General features: G+C 39.3%; 1 protein-coding gene across 1 annotated transcript; it reads left to right on the forward strand.

The window, feature by feature from the left end:
• Positions 1-395: 395 nt before the first annotated feature.
• mag (myelin associated glycoprotein) lies at positions 396-7,620 on the forward strand (the record flags this gene model as incomplete). The annotated part of the gene is made up of 11 exons (XM_079227780.1): positions 396-497; positions 1,432-1,507; positions 1,598-1,966; positions 2,347-2,643; positions 2,962-3,219; positions 4,836-5,096; positions 5,469-5,777; positions 6,008-6,107; positions 6,735-6,831; positions 7,102-7,155; positions 7,462-7,620. Exons 2-11 carry the CDS (start codon positions 1,462-1,464, stop codon positions 7,618-7,620), a joined length of 1,950 nt encoding a protein of 649 aa, XP_079083906.1. The 5' UTR covers positions 396-497; positions 1,432-1,461.
• Between the last annotated feature and the right edge of the window lie 8,044 nt (positions 7,621-15,664).

Consider the following 15,664-nt stretch of genomic DNA (forward strand, 5'->3'; position numbering starts at 1 on the left):
TATGTGATTATACACTAAACACATATAGTGAGTTATTTCTTCCGTTTCTGAATATCATCACCCTCCTTACCCCCTGATGTATTTCTAGTACACTATCAGTAATCTACTAACGACATGACGTGCGATGGCTGCAGTTTGGTGTTGTGTCCCAGCTCTGTGGACACAGTGAGGGTCATTCATTGGACGGACTTACGCATGGCCACCGTAATGAGTGACTCCACCGAGGGGGAGCCAGCAGGTGCTGGCTGATGCTGAGTTTGTGTGTTTGTGTCACTTACTACGGCTCCGTGAGAGCGAGGGCGCTGTAAGTGATGTCATTGCATGATGCTGATGTCACTTCCCCAACTCCCCCCCCCTCCCCCCCCCCCCCCCCCCATTTCTTGTTCTCACAGAGAAGAAGGCTGTCAAGCTGTCTGGGTGTGAGTGAACCCCCTCTAGTGTAGCTGCTGACAAGCTGTCCTGCAAAGCTGTCTGTTTTTTCTTATCAGCATTTCAAGGTAAAACCACAGTTAAAAGTCACAGGACAGGTTTTTTAAATAAAAAAGATACTAAGAACCTTTTTCAACTAAGTTTTTCTTAATTTATTTAATATAAATGCATATAAAAAGTGTTCACCCAGTCTGCTTAACAACCCTGTATGTGGATCAAACCATGATTTTCTTTTTTGTTCACATTCAGTGAACAGTTTTCAAAATGTGTTTGAGAAGAACGTTTGATTTTTGTTCAACTTAGTTCAGCAAAAAAAAAGCTACCTATCCACGTTTTGCTTTCAACTATAGCTGAAATAAAATTGAAATAGAGTAGCTGCTAGGTATCTGAATAGTTAAGTTACAGATACACTGAAATAGCAAATGGCCAAAGATTAGTACAGAAATACAAATTCACAAACTAACTCAGAATACAAGCAGCTACTTGAGGATACTGCGATACATTCAAAACCCTTCACATATTTTTAAATGGGTACAAATAGCTAACTCTCCCTACTCAGTGGAGAGCATCTGAAGTTACACAAATATGAATATGGAATACTTACTTATAATAATGACTTGTTGGCAATTGTAAAACAAAATGTTTCATATTGCAGAGGAATGTGTGAACATCACCTAACTCCAATTTTGGTGATTTGTGATTCAGTAAAAAAAAAAAAAAAGGCTTAGCAAATTGTACAACCTTTGGGATTTTTAAAGGTCAAAACTGAGTTGTTTTTCTCAATCGTTTTAAAAAGTTATTTAAAAAAAGTTATATTCTGAAGCGTTCTCGGTGGAGGTCTGTCTTCCATGAAACATTTTGAGTATTTGTGGAATTCTTCGAGGTGGATGTAGTCTCTGACTCATTCAGCAGCAAATGCTGTAAACAACACATTTCAGTTTTTTCTTCTTCTTTCTCTTGATGATGCATGTGCTGTGACTGACAGGATCTTATGTGTTCCAGAGGTCTATGGTCCAACGTTGAACAGAGACCATGTGGTGTTTGGAGCTGCTCATACCACTGCTGTTGATCATCAATGGTAAAAAAAATAATTCCACAATTCCGTTGTACCTCACACTTCTCACGAGGCATGAAACGATCTTACACTTCGTGTCTGATCTTCTCCCAGACGGCAGTTGCCAGTGGAACGTTTGGGTACCTCGGGACATCTCGGCCATGACAAACTCCTGTGTGGTCATCCCGTGCACCTTCATGTATCCGTCTGGTATCAGGCCGTACCGTGGAACTCACGGTATCTGGTACTTCGGACAGCCGTACCCTCAGCTCTTCCCTCCTGTTGTCTTCAAATCGCGCACAGACGTCGTGCACGAGAGCTACAAGGGTCGCACCAAGCTGCTGGGTGACCTGCACCAGAGGAACTGCACTCTGCTCATCAACAACATCGGCACGGAGCACTCAGGGAGATACTACTTTCGTGCTGACCTCGGCGGAGCCAACATGTATACGTACCCAGACTTCTCTGAGCTTAAAGTCCTGGGTAAGTCACATTACACTGTATACAATATACAAGACATATGAAATTAGTAAATGTGATAATTAGAATAGTTTTATCTTTAATCACCTCAGCTCAAAGGCTGAAAATGTTCTTTCAAAAAACCTTTGATAGCCTTTTCATTTGGCTTTTAATTTGTGGACACTTTCATTTTTCAGCTTTCATTCCTCCTTTTTTCTATTTTACTTTTGTTTTGAATTTTTACGGACAGTTATATTGTATTGATTGGCACAGTATCTTTGCTCTAGTTTTCTGCTTAACTTTTTTTTTGTATTTCCTGTCTGCGTGAAGATACATAAATGCTGCTTTATTAATACAGTTCCTCCTACTATTATTGAGAAATCAAGTACTTTCCCGCCCACCAGATCAACCTAACATCGACGTCCCAGAGGAGATTGTCAGCGACGAGAGTCTGGAGCTGACATGCTACGCTCCAGACAACTGCCCCGACATGACTCCAGAGATCCAGTGGATTTACACCGACTACCTGCCCGACCCGGAGTTCAGCTCCGACTACCTGGAGGAGAGCAACACAGCAGTACTCTCCAGCACCCTCACCTTCATACCCAGACCCATGCACAACGGGCAGCTCCTGGGCTGCAGGGTCTACTACCCCAACACCACACTGGTCTATGAGAGGCTCATCTCCCTTGACATTAAGTGTAAGTTAAAAAGCACCTCACACTATAAGGCCAATAAATCATAATGATGCTTTTCCACCTCTCGCTGACATGCCGTACTAGAGTCCCAACAGAAATTCTGAATTCCTATCAAGTAAATTCCTTTGTTGAGTGACTTTGAGGTTTCTCAAACTCAAACCTCTCATCTTTGTTTACGTCATGCATGCATATTCTTTGATACATTTATATGAAATGTTGTCAAATATATTTCAGCAGGAAAAATCTACCCATTTTTTAAAGGCAGGCATTCAGTGTTGTCCAAACAGGTCAGTAAATGATCTACTTTACTTTCCGTCCCAGATGCTCCTCGCTCTGTGTGGGTGAACGTGTCCTCAGAAGTGATGGAGGGCAGCTCTGTGATGCTGCACTGCGAGGTGGACAGTAACCCTCCTCCCAGGATCTCCTGGATGTTCGGAGACCAGGAGCTGCTGTGGGACACGGCGTCCAACGTCTCCCTCTCCCTGGACGATGTGACGCCTGCGCAGGAGGGAATCTACACCTGCGTCGGAGACAATGGCTACGGCCTCATGAACACTTCACTGTACCTGGCTGTCAAGTGTAAGTCCCTGAGACAGTTGCTGGGTCCCAATTCCAACATACATATTGTAAATATTGGATACAATTAGCATGTAATTAAGTAGGGAACGAGGAAACAGTAAGTTACATTGCATTTGCATTTGTAAGTATAGATTATGATTTAAAAGGAGTTGGGATTGTACAATTAGCTGGAATTCTCCAATCAGAAAGGATAAAGGAATAGTCCACTGCACATGTTTTGAGTATCTAAAACTCACCCTGTCGGCTCACAGTGTGACGCTTCAGCTTGCATCTGGGCGAAGGACAGAAGCTGGATACAACATGGAACAGGGAACAAATGTAAAAAAGTTTTAAAACATCCATAGCAACTTCTCAAATCACCGTTTAGTTTATTTTGATATGGATGCTGAGTGTTTTCCAAACTATCCTTGCATTCACCAATACATCAATATACACTGCAGAGCTTCAGAGCCTATCCTGTGTCCCAAATCTATACAACATGCTAATGGTACCATAAATCAATCTACCTATGTTTTGTTTTATTTTGTACGAACACAGAGTGACACAAGACATGATCAGACCGTGGCCTTAAAATACCACTATCAGGTAAACTTTACAACGACAAAGAAAACAAGGATCTAAAAATGGATCTAAAATCAGTTTATTTTGGCATTTTGTGACACAATAGCATTGTTCAATAGCACACAAATCAAGTGGGTTTTGTGTGCAAACTCACATAATTTAGTATACTTAAATGTTTTCTCTGTGTTCAGTGCGCTACATACAGTATTTAAAACCTGCTGATCATTAGTATGGAACTGGGACACAGCTCATGAGTGCTTTGACCATCCTCTTGAATAGTTCGGCTCGGTTGTAGAAGTTGTGTGTTTCGAAGTAATCATTAAACATTTGCATTAATTAAAACGCACATATATTTTCCACAGAAGCAGAGAACCTAACTCTGTAAGCTGCTCAACAATAGAGAGTATATCACTTCAATCTTTTAAAAATAACAATGTGTGAAATGAAAATGTGAAAACCACGTGAAAGGGGTCGCTCATAATGATGAATTAAAAAATATTTCATAGGACTCATAATCTTTATGGAGCTTCATGATGAGTTTTACTTCATTATAGATGTCTGATCTGAAAATGTACTGTTTTGGTTCACTCTCACTGCTCATAGCATTATTTTTGGACGCAGTAGGCAGCTGTTGAGTAAACAAGGTCTCAAAGCCCACTGCACACTAACTGCTCAGCACCAATCAGTAGGCAGACACAGCTTGCAGCTATTTCACTCAGGAGTTGGTAGAGACCCAATGGACTTACATTACCTAGATGGCCAGTAACAAGACTCCAAATGAATGATAGTGTTGCTCTGTAACTGCTATAATCAACTGTTATAAGTCTGCATAAGTCAACAGGCGATCAAACGTCAGTGTTTCGTTCACAACTTGTTTCCACAGCCCCGAAGTGGCCAAAAGCAAAATCAGTTATTACAAAATATTGTCATTGATATTAAAGAGGTAGCGGTAAAGGTGCCATTGTATCTGTTTAACTGTGTAAATAATAAAGAGGCATTCCCAAATATTGAATAAGAAAAAACAAGCAATGTAATTCCTCTGCATTGTTTTGCAGACCCTCCCCGCGAGCCCGTGGTGAACGACTCTATGACGGTACAGGAGGGATCCTCGCTGGCTCTGCACTGCAGCACCCAGGGCAGCCCGGCCCCAACTCTCACATGGCTGAAGGACGGGGAGCTGGTGGGCACCATCACTGCTGACGAGCTGTCAGTGCTGCAGATCGCAGAGATCACACCGCAGGGAGACGGACAGTACCGCTGCCTGGCCGAGAATGAGCACGGAAGAGCCAGCAGCTCCTTCAACATCACTGTTGAGTGTGAGTGTTTCACTGTTGCATTTCACACACCAATAGTGTAAGAAAAGTAGGACACAGAATGATTACGATCTGCAGGTCTTAGGAAGTGACCTTATTTAGGATCCGTGTAGCCTGAGGTTAGATGCTCTTCCTGAGCCTCTCAGTAATAGCCTGGTGTATCCGATACCTTCTTACTAATCTCAACACAGAGAAAAGGCCATTATCTGTGTCCTTGGGATCCATAATGATATTCCTAGCCTTATTCTTGCTGCGCCTAGTGTAGATATCCTTTAGGCAGGGTAGAGCACCACCCCTTGTATGTTTAGCCAAACTAACCACTTTTTCTTTCAGTGCTGTTATTGTAGCTCTTTACTCTGCTGCCTCCTTTAATAGATGCTCCGGTCCTTCTGGAGGAGTCAAAGTGCACTGTGGTAAGGGAGGGAGTCCAGTGTGTCTGCATGGCCACAGGAAACCCTGAACCCACCATCGAGTTCTATCTGCCCGACCTGAACATCACCATCAATGAAACGGATGGCCGGTACAACTTTTACACGCACACAGATGGACATACCTCCACGGGTATGATCAAGCTGCGGGAGAAAGGCGAGCGGGTCGACAACGGCGGTCCTGCCGTGAACGTCCACTGCAGCTTCTACAACATGTACGGAAGAGAGAGCATACACCTGGAGCTGCAGCAGGAGAGTGAGTAGAGACAAACTGTTCACCAAGCAATTAGTCAAGCAAACAGCTTCTTACCCTAAATGGATGCAATACTGCTGTGTTTAAGTGAACAATTCCTTAATGTGTGTAGGCTACATGTTGGAGGTTTAAAATGGCATCTTCCTCTTCCCAATGCTCTTCTTTTCCTTGTCTTCTTGTTGCAGTTCAATGTGAATGCATTTGTTTTTAATTTTGATCACGCTTATTTTCAGAAAAGTACATGATGGCAGTTATAGTTGGCACGATTGGAGGAGTGGCGGTCATAGCCTTCATCATTGCAGCAGTGAGATACGTTGGCCACAACAACAAAAAGTGAGTATGAATCACAAACTAATGGAGAGGCCGATGCGAGGCAGAAGTAGTCATTTTCCTCACTAAATATTATCTGAAATCCAAGGAAACACTTAAGCCTAGTCATCCATTCTAAAACACATTGACGCACATCGTTTATGAGTGAATGTGGTATTGATGTGGACGTCAGGACCATTTCTCCATAGCAATTTAGCAGTTTCTTTGCCAAGACCAGTTCCCTGTTGAAATCCTTGAAGATCAACATTGGCTGCCTTGTGAAGTGGGTTAGCGAGCTGGACTAACCTTATATTTTGCAGGCCAGATTCCCTGCTCTGACACTGCTTCTGTATCCTTGACCTGCTATGCTAAATAAAACCAGGTGGCCCTCTTAACCAAGTTGCTTTATTTTAGCCTCGAGACATATTTGGACCGAGAAATTTTGCACGCTTTCTCTGACAAATCACCCTTGAAGTGGGTGTGAGCTCAGCGACTAAACCCATTAAAATAACCACGTCACTCACAACCACATTTGGCCTCCAGCCTAACCTTACAGAGCTTGTCGTTTTAAAATGGATGCCCAGGCTTGGCGTGTCGCCCTGCATTAGTGGCAGTCGAGACCGAGTCTGATCATGTGACTCCGTCCCCCAGAGAGAATGGCAACCCTAGGCAGGACGTGGTCCTGGAGAACCCAGCGTTGTACTACAGCGCAGTCAAGAAGGACAAACAAAATCTGAGGAAGAAAGTGGTGAGACATGCTGATGTCAATGATCATGATTATGATGGAGGATGTCCTGGATGACCATTCTCAGATTGTTGGGGGTTGCAGTTTTGTGTAATGCAACAAGTTGTAAATCATGTGACCCCATTTTGACCTCTGAAAATGAGGTCATAGAAGGTCTCCCCCACTAGCAGTCCATTAGCTCCAACCATGACCTTTCCCAACACTGTTTTCTCTTGCTTTCATCGCTTCTCTGCGTTTTTCTGTCTGTTTTTCTCTCCCCTAACTCTTGCACAGCTTAAGACAGAGCTGTTGGGCTCAAAGTTTAACTCCATTCTAGAGGAGACTACGGTAAGGTTCCTAAACAAATCCCCATTAAAAAAATACAAGCCTCAGTGACAGATGCATCTCCTCGCATATCAGCTTCTGTGTTCTGTACACTGCCGTTTGTTTTCCGAATCTGCCTTCTGCATGGCTGCCTCATTGATAACACAAATTGCCCCGACTAACAAGAAACATCTCAGTCTCCTTGTCAATTGTCGACCAGTAACCACTAACCTATTTTCTTTATGTTGTCTGTCGCGCTCCTCTGTCGTCTGAGTTGTCACCGGCAGCTTGCCAGTGATCTGTGCCGCTGATCGGTGCTTCTGTCTGCAGGGAGAAGACGGGGATTATCAACCTGTGGGCTCTATGGCAGGACTGGAGAGGCAAGAGCTGAATTACGCTGCTCTGGAGTTTATCGGGGCCAGGCCTAGGGAGGGGGCCTCAGGGAGGGGGGATGATGGCAGCAACTACTCGGAAATCAAAGCCAAATGAATCGCAATCCTTCCCTGATCCCTCGGCTATGCGAGATGCAGTGGCAGCCCCAACACATGTTCTTCCCCATATACTGTGTAATAACCGCCGAGCCTCTACTGGATTTCACCCTGCATTTAGTGACTCCTTGTTCCTTATTCCTTCAAATTTATCACGTATAATGTTACCACTTTGATGCCCCTCCTCCATTGGATGCCCCTTCACATGCCGTCATTTGGGAAAACTTTGACTGGACAATGTCAAAGAAATACAATGTCTAGCCTCAATTGTAGTACATGGGCTCTAAAACATGCATGTGTTAACCATTGGTAATGGTTTTGTTGCTTTCTACATGTTCTTCCTAGTTATTGTTAATGTTATTGTCAAACAGCAGACGTTTAAGCGCTCACATCTGTCTCACTATTTGCTCTCCAGCCGTCTCTTATAACTGTCACTGTGTCTGCTGCCAGTCGAAGCATCAGGGCAAGGAGTACCTGCGCTTTTTGTTCTCTTATATTCATGTGTGTGTCTATCAGCCGAGAGCAAATCTCTCTCTCTTTTACATTTTACATCCCAAAATGATAACCGTCATAGGCGAGAGATGGAAATGCGTCTCAGCATCCTGTTACCACATAATTGTTTTTTAATCTGTGTTGTGACTCGATAGCCTCTCATAATAAATGAAAAAATATCACCATCACTTTTGATAATAATCGGAAAATGTTTTTTATTTTTATTTAAACTGTGCAGTTCTGAAAAAATGTCACAGCTTCTTTAAAGCATTTTCCAGTTATCTGAGGAATGTATTGAGATTGTTGGGGTTTTTCCTGCACTGTGGCCAATGCAAAATGTCTGTCTTGAGTCATCTTCTACTATTTCTCCCTAAAGCATGGGTTCTAGCTCTTTGATTGATCTGGAAAATACAGACAAAAAGCACAAAATATTTGAGCGCGAGTGGCCAAAGTGTTATCTATTTTAGACAATGTGTGTGTGTGTATAGCCGTGTCTGTGTGTGTGTGTGTGTGTGTGTGCGTGTGTGTGTGTGTGTGTGTGTGTGTGTGTGTGTGTGTGTGTGTTCAAATAGTGCTGAAAGATCATAGACACTGATCACTGAGCATCACTGTGGGAAGTTGGGCATCACTTCACTTGAGAAGTTGATGCTTTATTCTCACAGGGCTGCATCAGACGTTTGAATGACAAACATGGTTGTGCTATTCAAAGATATTTGATGAACTTGTGATGTAATATCAAAGTATACTAATACTCTAACTTGATAATGATGGTGTCAATAATATATATTAATGAGATGTATATTGATAGGGAATGGATGTCAGTATGTACAGTAAATACCCTGCATTACAAGCAGGCACACATATACATATTAAATGATGGATAAATGTCAGTGTGGGAAGTGAAAACTTGTCATACATCATACAAATAGATTAACTGGACACTGTCTTGATGAGTTCAGTGAATAGTATCAACCTCTAACTTGTGTGTTTAAGTCAAATCAGAGGCTGCGTTTTCATGCAGAGAGTGCCCTTCTTATTAACTGTGATTGCGTTTGATTGGAAGTTCGATACCTTCTACAATTAGTTATCTTTTCTATTTAACCTTGAAAGGAAACTCCCGCAATAAATGTAGCATTAGCATCTTTTTGATAGACCCTGCCCGTCTGGTAAACATGTCTTTCGAACTCCATGCACTTTTTTTCAAATTATAAAAAGCTTCTTAAGAGTGGCACTATCGAAGAACATTAAATAACCGTTTTCACAGGCTGAGCTGTACTGCCCATGACAAATACCTGACCTTTATGTAAATAAATCAGTGGAGTTCCCCTTAAATTGTTCCGAATGGTCTCAACACACGAATGAAGCCACCTCTGTGCTTCTTCCACCTCTCCCCCTCTGCATCACGTCTTACAGGTCATACGTCACTGTTTCTCTCAGAGTGCTGAAAGATAACTCATCGACACACTGCAACTGTAACTGACTAACATGGACTGCCATTTTGAATAAGACAACAGATCATGATTGATTTATCTTTTTAATGGCTCGGTTTTCACTTCCATTAAATTACGTATGTAGTGAAAATGCCAATTGATATCTACTGTGTGAATTGTATGTTGGATTGTTTTAACAATGTAAGTCATGAACAATAATCTTGTCCTCAAAATGGAATGTGCAAGAAATTATCTCAATACTAAAAGTACTGGCCATAATATCACTCTCCAAAATCATCTGCTACAGTGTGTTAAACATCAAGTAGCAACGTCTCCACAGATTTTCTCCTCCTAGATGTTGTTATGCTGTATGTATTGATGATGATAGAAGGCTTAAGTGGGAAGTAAATTCTAGTTCGAGATTTGCAATGAGCTCTTCTTGTAGATTGAAAGTACTTTTTATACACATGCTCTGACCAAGGCTTTCTACATGTATGTTATGAAACAACGCGCACTGCGTGCAACTCATTTAAAATGATAGTTAATCAAGGCAGCAGTGGGTCTCTGTGAGCTGTTTACAATTGATTTTTACAACCAGTTGGGGTACAAAATACAACAAACACCTCTCACTGTGGTAACTCCAGATATGGGTAGACTGTTCACAGGCAATATAAAAACAGAAATTACACTATGAGGAGTATTTCAGTTTAATCTGTTCACATGAACCCAAATAAACCTCTCTGCAAAACCCCAGTTTGAGTAAACCGTGTTGATGAAGCCTTAGGTTTGTATATGACACAGGGCAAAGAAAGATGATAAGGCTAAGATGTATCGGATCATTTTTCTGACATCAAAACATACCCATAATTCTGTGGGAAGTGAAGGCATCTCTGTCACTTTTTTAGTTATCGCATAACAGATATTAAACAAATATTTTATCTCTTTATTGGCATACAATCTTTGGAAAGATTGATTTTGTTTTGCTATGTTTAAAGTATTATAATTAAACAGTTATAGTGCAGATAAACCTGAGCATGTCGACCAAATGTGGAATGTGATGCAGAAAGAGGAACCTGGGGTTTTGAACATTTTCTATACGCTCCAAGTGAAAACAGGTTAAAAATGCAGTTATCTTTGCATGTATACAAAGCTATTGTCAACCAGCTATTCTGACTCACATTAGTTTTGTATGACAATGTTTTGTTGACTTAATGCTGGCTAGCATTCTTAAATTGCCTGTATGCTCAAAGTCAATAACCAATTCCTTTGTTTGAAAGCCTCAAGGGTGGTATATATATATATATATATATATATATTTTTTTTTTTTGAAATATCAAATATGTGTTCCCTAATCTTCTGTCAAAGTGTGTTGTAAAGGAAATGTATATGTCATATACTTGGTAATCATAATGATCATTATGGAGATTTTTCTTCAACATATGATTGACACAATAATTCAGTTCAGGGTTTGGACTGTTACCTAATGACAGTAGGATTTCTGCAATTATGTTGTTTGCTTGCTTTTTTATTTTAAACATGTCTTTCACGCCTCAAGCAAATTCAGCTGTCTTCAGTTCCATGCAAACATAAATAAAATGAAAACAACATCGCACTGGAAAAAGTTTGTTATTGATAGAAAACAAACTGTGAACCGTTTATTTCTCATGTTGTCTCTTTCTATTGTTAGGAAAAGAATCATGTGCTGTGCTCTTTTTAATTTTTGGTTTCACTTATTTGGTACATGAATAACCTCCCCAAAAAATCAACTTCCTGAAAAGAACTTCCTAAAATTGATCAAAATGAAACACCAACCCTCACAAACAAGGCTTTGCAAAGTGTAATCTGAATTTATTAATTGATGTTCAAATATGTCATTGGTAATAATGTAATTTAATAAATTGGTTTAGAAACAGTTGTTTTTAGGTGAAAATATTAATACCCCCTTCTGAGTCCATTTGACATGTTTATAACACAATTCAACCATAAATATTAACATAAACCATAAATATAAAATAATATAAATTTTCATATCACTAGCTTGATGCCACACATGATTGGTGCCAAATCCACTGCCAGACAAAGCCTCAGCAAGATATAAACCACATTCTAGCCAAACAACTGAAATATGACTTACTTATGGATAAAACGATATTCCACACGGCATTGCTTGATATGTACTGGTGCATCTGCTTGAGCAGAGCACCTCTGTTGTGGAACCAGAGAGGTGCAGGAAGAAAGTTAGGGGATTTTTGCTTTCAGCGGACCTAAACTTATGGTACACAAAATGTGCACTAAATTAATTAATACAAATATTTAACTTCACTTAATAAAAGTCAAACTTTGCAGACATACTGTTAACACATAATGTTATTTTATAGTATTGCACTATAGAAATAAAAGCAATGATATTTATCATTAAAAAGAGAAAATACATCCTGGAAGTTTTTTCTTTTTCGAACATTTCTTTATTCTTTTTTCTTTCCTGTATTCTATCATCAACCAATAAAATAAATAAAAACCAATAAATAAAGTAACACATATACAGGGGATAAAAAGGTAAAGGAAGGGTTGGTACTCTTCTTCAATTTCTTTTTTTCTATTTTTGTTAAAATTCTCATTACATTTGGACAGCAATCAATGGATCAAATGCTCTGACAAATAAAAAACTAGGGGAAAAGTGGTATTGTGGCTTTCACAGCACTGTAAAAACCTGCTTGTCTACCTACGTGACCACACGTCTTCCTTCCACAAGCTGTTAGTAGACACCTGTGAGTGCTAACAATATGTGTGGTGCATTTGGAAGTCAGTCTTGAAGTACTAAAGGACACTGTAATATATTGTGTAAGCATGTGATCTGCGAATAGATGTAAAATACTGTAAGTGCTGCTCAGTGCCTGTAATAGGGTTGGCTCTGCCTGAACAGTGGCTTTCACTACTAACACAAGCATTACATAGAAGAAGTGAGAGGAAGATGGATGCAGAAGGCCAGTGTAAAGAGAGAATACTGCAACACTGGCATCAGTACAACATAAACGATTGGGTTCTCCTGCTTGCATGATGGGGCATGCACATTTTACAAGATTTTAGGTCAACTGTGAAAACGTCTTTTCTTGATCTTATTCTTACTTTAGGGGGGATGGTGTGTGCTACAGTCTGATTTAAGTGGATCATCTGAGGTAAGAACAAGCTTATTTTTATGTATGTCTATTTCTATTTGACTGCATAATATAACTGAAAAAGTAATGTCTGTGAAGGTTTATTTCAATCATCAAGGTGGTGTCTGTGTCTAGAGAGAGTTGAGTTTTAATGTCTACCTTTTTTTTCATTGAATGAGAACATTTAAGTTATCAGTGATTTGGATTCAACTTTCTCCAGCAAAACATATTCTTGTTGTCGACACAAGAATACAGTGGCATTTGTAATTGAAGTATTTACTGTATATGAACCTTTAAAACACCATATCAATGTTTGACATTACTACGATTCAAGTTTGAGGTGATAAATGACAGAATTAATAAAATAAATGCATTGTACTGTTTGCAAGTGTTTTATGTCTTTTTTAAATGTATGGATGATGTATGGTTAAAAGCATAACAAAAGTGTAAACAAACAGTTGATAAAAATTGATGTTTCTCTAAGTCCTATTGAGTATTAAAGAAAAAATAAATTAAACCCATAGCCTGAAACCTTTTTCAAATGTCATGTTTGGGCTCTGCAGTAATTACACTGGGAGCCTAATATTTTGGCCCAATATAATTGTTTCCTTCTTTCTAAAACATAATGACATTCTGCAAGTTGTGACTAGAGAATTCCCAACAAGGAAGAAAACAAATGAAAAAAAAGGAAGAAGAAAAATCTTGACAGTAACTGATTTGCATTGATTAAAATAACTAAAACCCTAATTAAAAAAAAGAAAGAAGAAGCAGTTATATGGTGTTATGAAGGATACAACTGTCAGGCCTGGACTGAAAGGAGGACCCAGATGCAGGGGATATTCGTACCGGCACACTTTATTGTTTTCTTTGATCCAAAAACAACTCTCTCACTAATCCGTCGAACATAAAGCGCTCCCGAAGGAGGAAGAAAAACAGGGAACAAAAAACAACTTACGCACAAAAGCTTTCGGGAAAACTCTAACTATGACTGTGACTGTGGACGCGGGCTTTGGTGCATGGACAAGGCAAAACACTTTGGCACAGGACAGAGGGAAGACGCAGACTATAAGCACATGAGGGTAATGGGGAACAGGTGGGACCACTCAGGGATCAGGGGAGACAATCAGACCAGTGACACATGAGGAAGAGCAAGTGACCTGAAACGAGAGGAGAGTCAGGCTTCAAAATAAAACAGGAAGTTACGAGACAAAAACCAAGACAAGACAACCCTCACCGCTGTGACATACAACGATGTAAACAAACTTCTTTGTTTTGTTTTTGTGTTTCAGATACCAAACTTTTGTTCTGCACAAAATGAAAGTGAATGCACAGACAGTTGGGTGGTTGGTATTTCTGGCCATAACAAAAAGTAGGAATTGTATTACTCCACTGTGATAACAATACTTTAAAAATATATGCATTAAATAATGTAAATCACTTACATTATGACTGTTTTCACCATCACAGATATTTCTTGTGACAAACCAATCCTCTTCACACTCGATGACAGATCCCTGACAGCTACAGAGGGGTCCTGCATTGAAATCAAATGTAGAGTCACTGAAAGGGTTGATGCTGCTGGTGCATACTGGTTTTGGATAAAGGATGGAAAGTGGAACGATAACGATAACGTTTTGAGTGGCACTGTCATTTACAGCACGAATGTTACACAACGTCCCGTCAGTGAGGACTTTGCAGACAGAGTGAAATATATCGGCTCTGAATCTTCCAAATGGAACAGTTATCCTACAACCTCAATAGAGTGCAGTATTTTAATCTGCAACCTAAATAAAACTGACAATGGAGACTATTACTTTAGATTTGTTGGAAAAGAAAAGTGGAATACCAAACCAGCGGTCCTCAACGTTGAAGGTAATACAGAATACTGAAAGATATTTTCAGAAAATAACAACAAATGATTTGTGCAAATATTGTGAGATGAGCTTGAGGAGGCAGAATGGATCGGATTGGTTGAATTGAGATTCAGTAATATGATGAATATTTTAAAAAAAGTATAATATTCCCCTTTTATTGATTAATTCACTGTAATGTCTGATTAGACACAATATTAAGTTATCTGACCCAACTACTACAATCACCTACATATTAGGCTAATGATCTCAGAATAATTGGATTTCTATTATTGTACTTTTGTGGACTATTTTGACTTTGACTTTTCTTTTCACTCACATACTAGGAAAGAATAAAAACATATATAATTTGTATCCAGCTTTAACGTGAACTCTGAAACTGGTAATTTGACAAACATAATTTATGACTCTCGAGCTGTTTTTACTGAAGCGACACTGCATTGTTTACCAGCCTTAGTAGTTCAGTCAGTAATGAATGATACATGCATCTACAGGCATAATGAGTGTTTGACAGAACAAGAAAAACTGGATTATTCTGTTTAAAATATGTATTTGTACTAAATGAATCATAGTTTACTAATACTGGTTATATATATATATATATATATATATATATATATATATATATATATATATATATATATATATATATATATATATATATATAGATATATAAATATATATATCTATATATATATACATATATATATATATATATATATATATATATATATATATACATATATATATATATATATATATATATATATATATATATATATATATATATATATGTATATATTCACCGTGACATGCTCTGCTAATATTGTCTCATCTATATATTTTCAGAAAACCCATGCCCGATCACTTTTGAGAGGTTTAACCACCTGTCGTAAACGAATTTGTCTATGTAACACTCACGTGCTCCACTTTGAAGTCGTGTCCTTCAAACCCACAAATTGGAGGTTTGACACAACTGTCTCCAACTCCGCTCTCAACGACTCTGCAAAATAAGGAAAAACTGAAAAGCACCACAGTCAGTCTTACGGTCAACTGGCAAGATCATGGGAGGGAGTTTTCATGCCAGACAAGTGACA

The sequence above is a fragment of the Taurulus bubalis genome (genome assembly GCF_910589615.1).
Source record: "Taurulus bubalis genome assembly, chromosome: 12".
In the NCBI taxonomy this organism is placed as follows: domain Eukaryota; kingdom Metazoa; phylum Chordata; class Actinopteri; order Perciformes; family Cottidae; genus Taurulus; species Taurulus bubalis.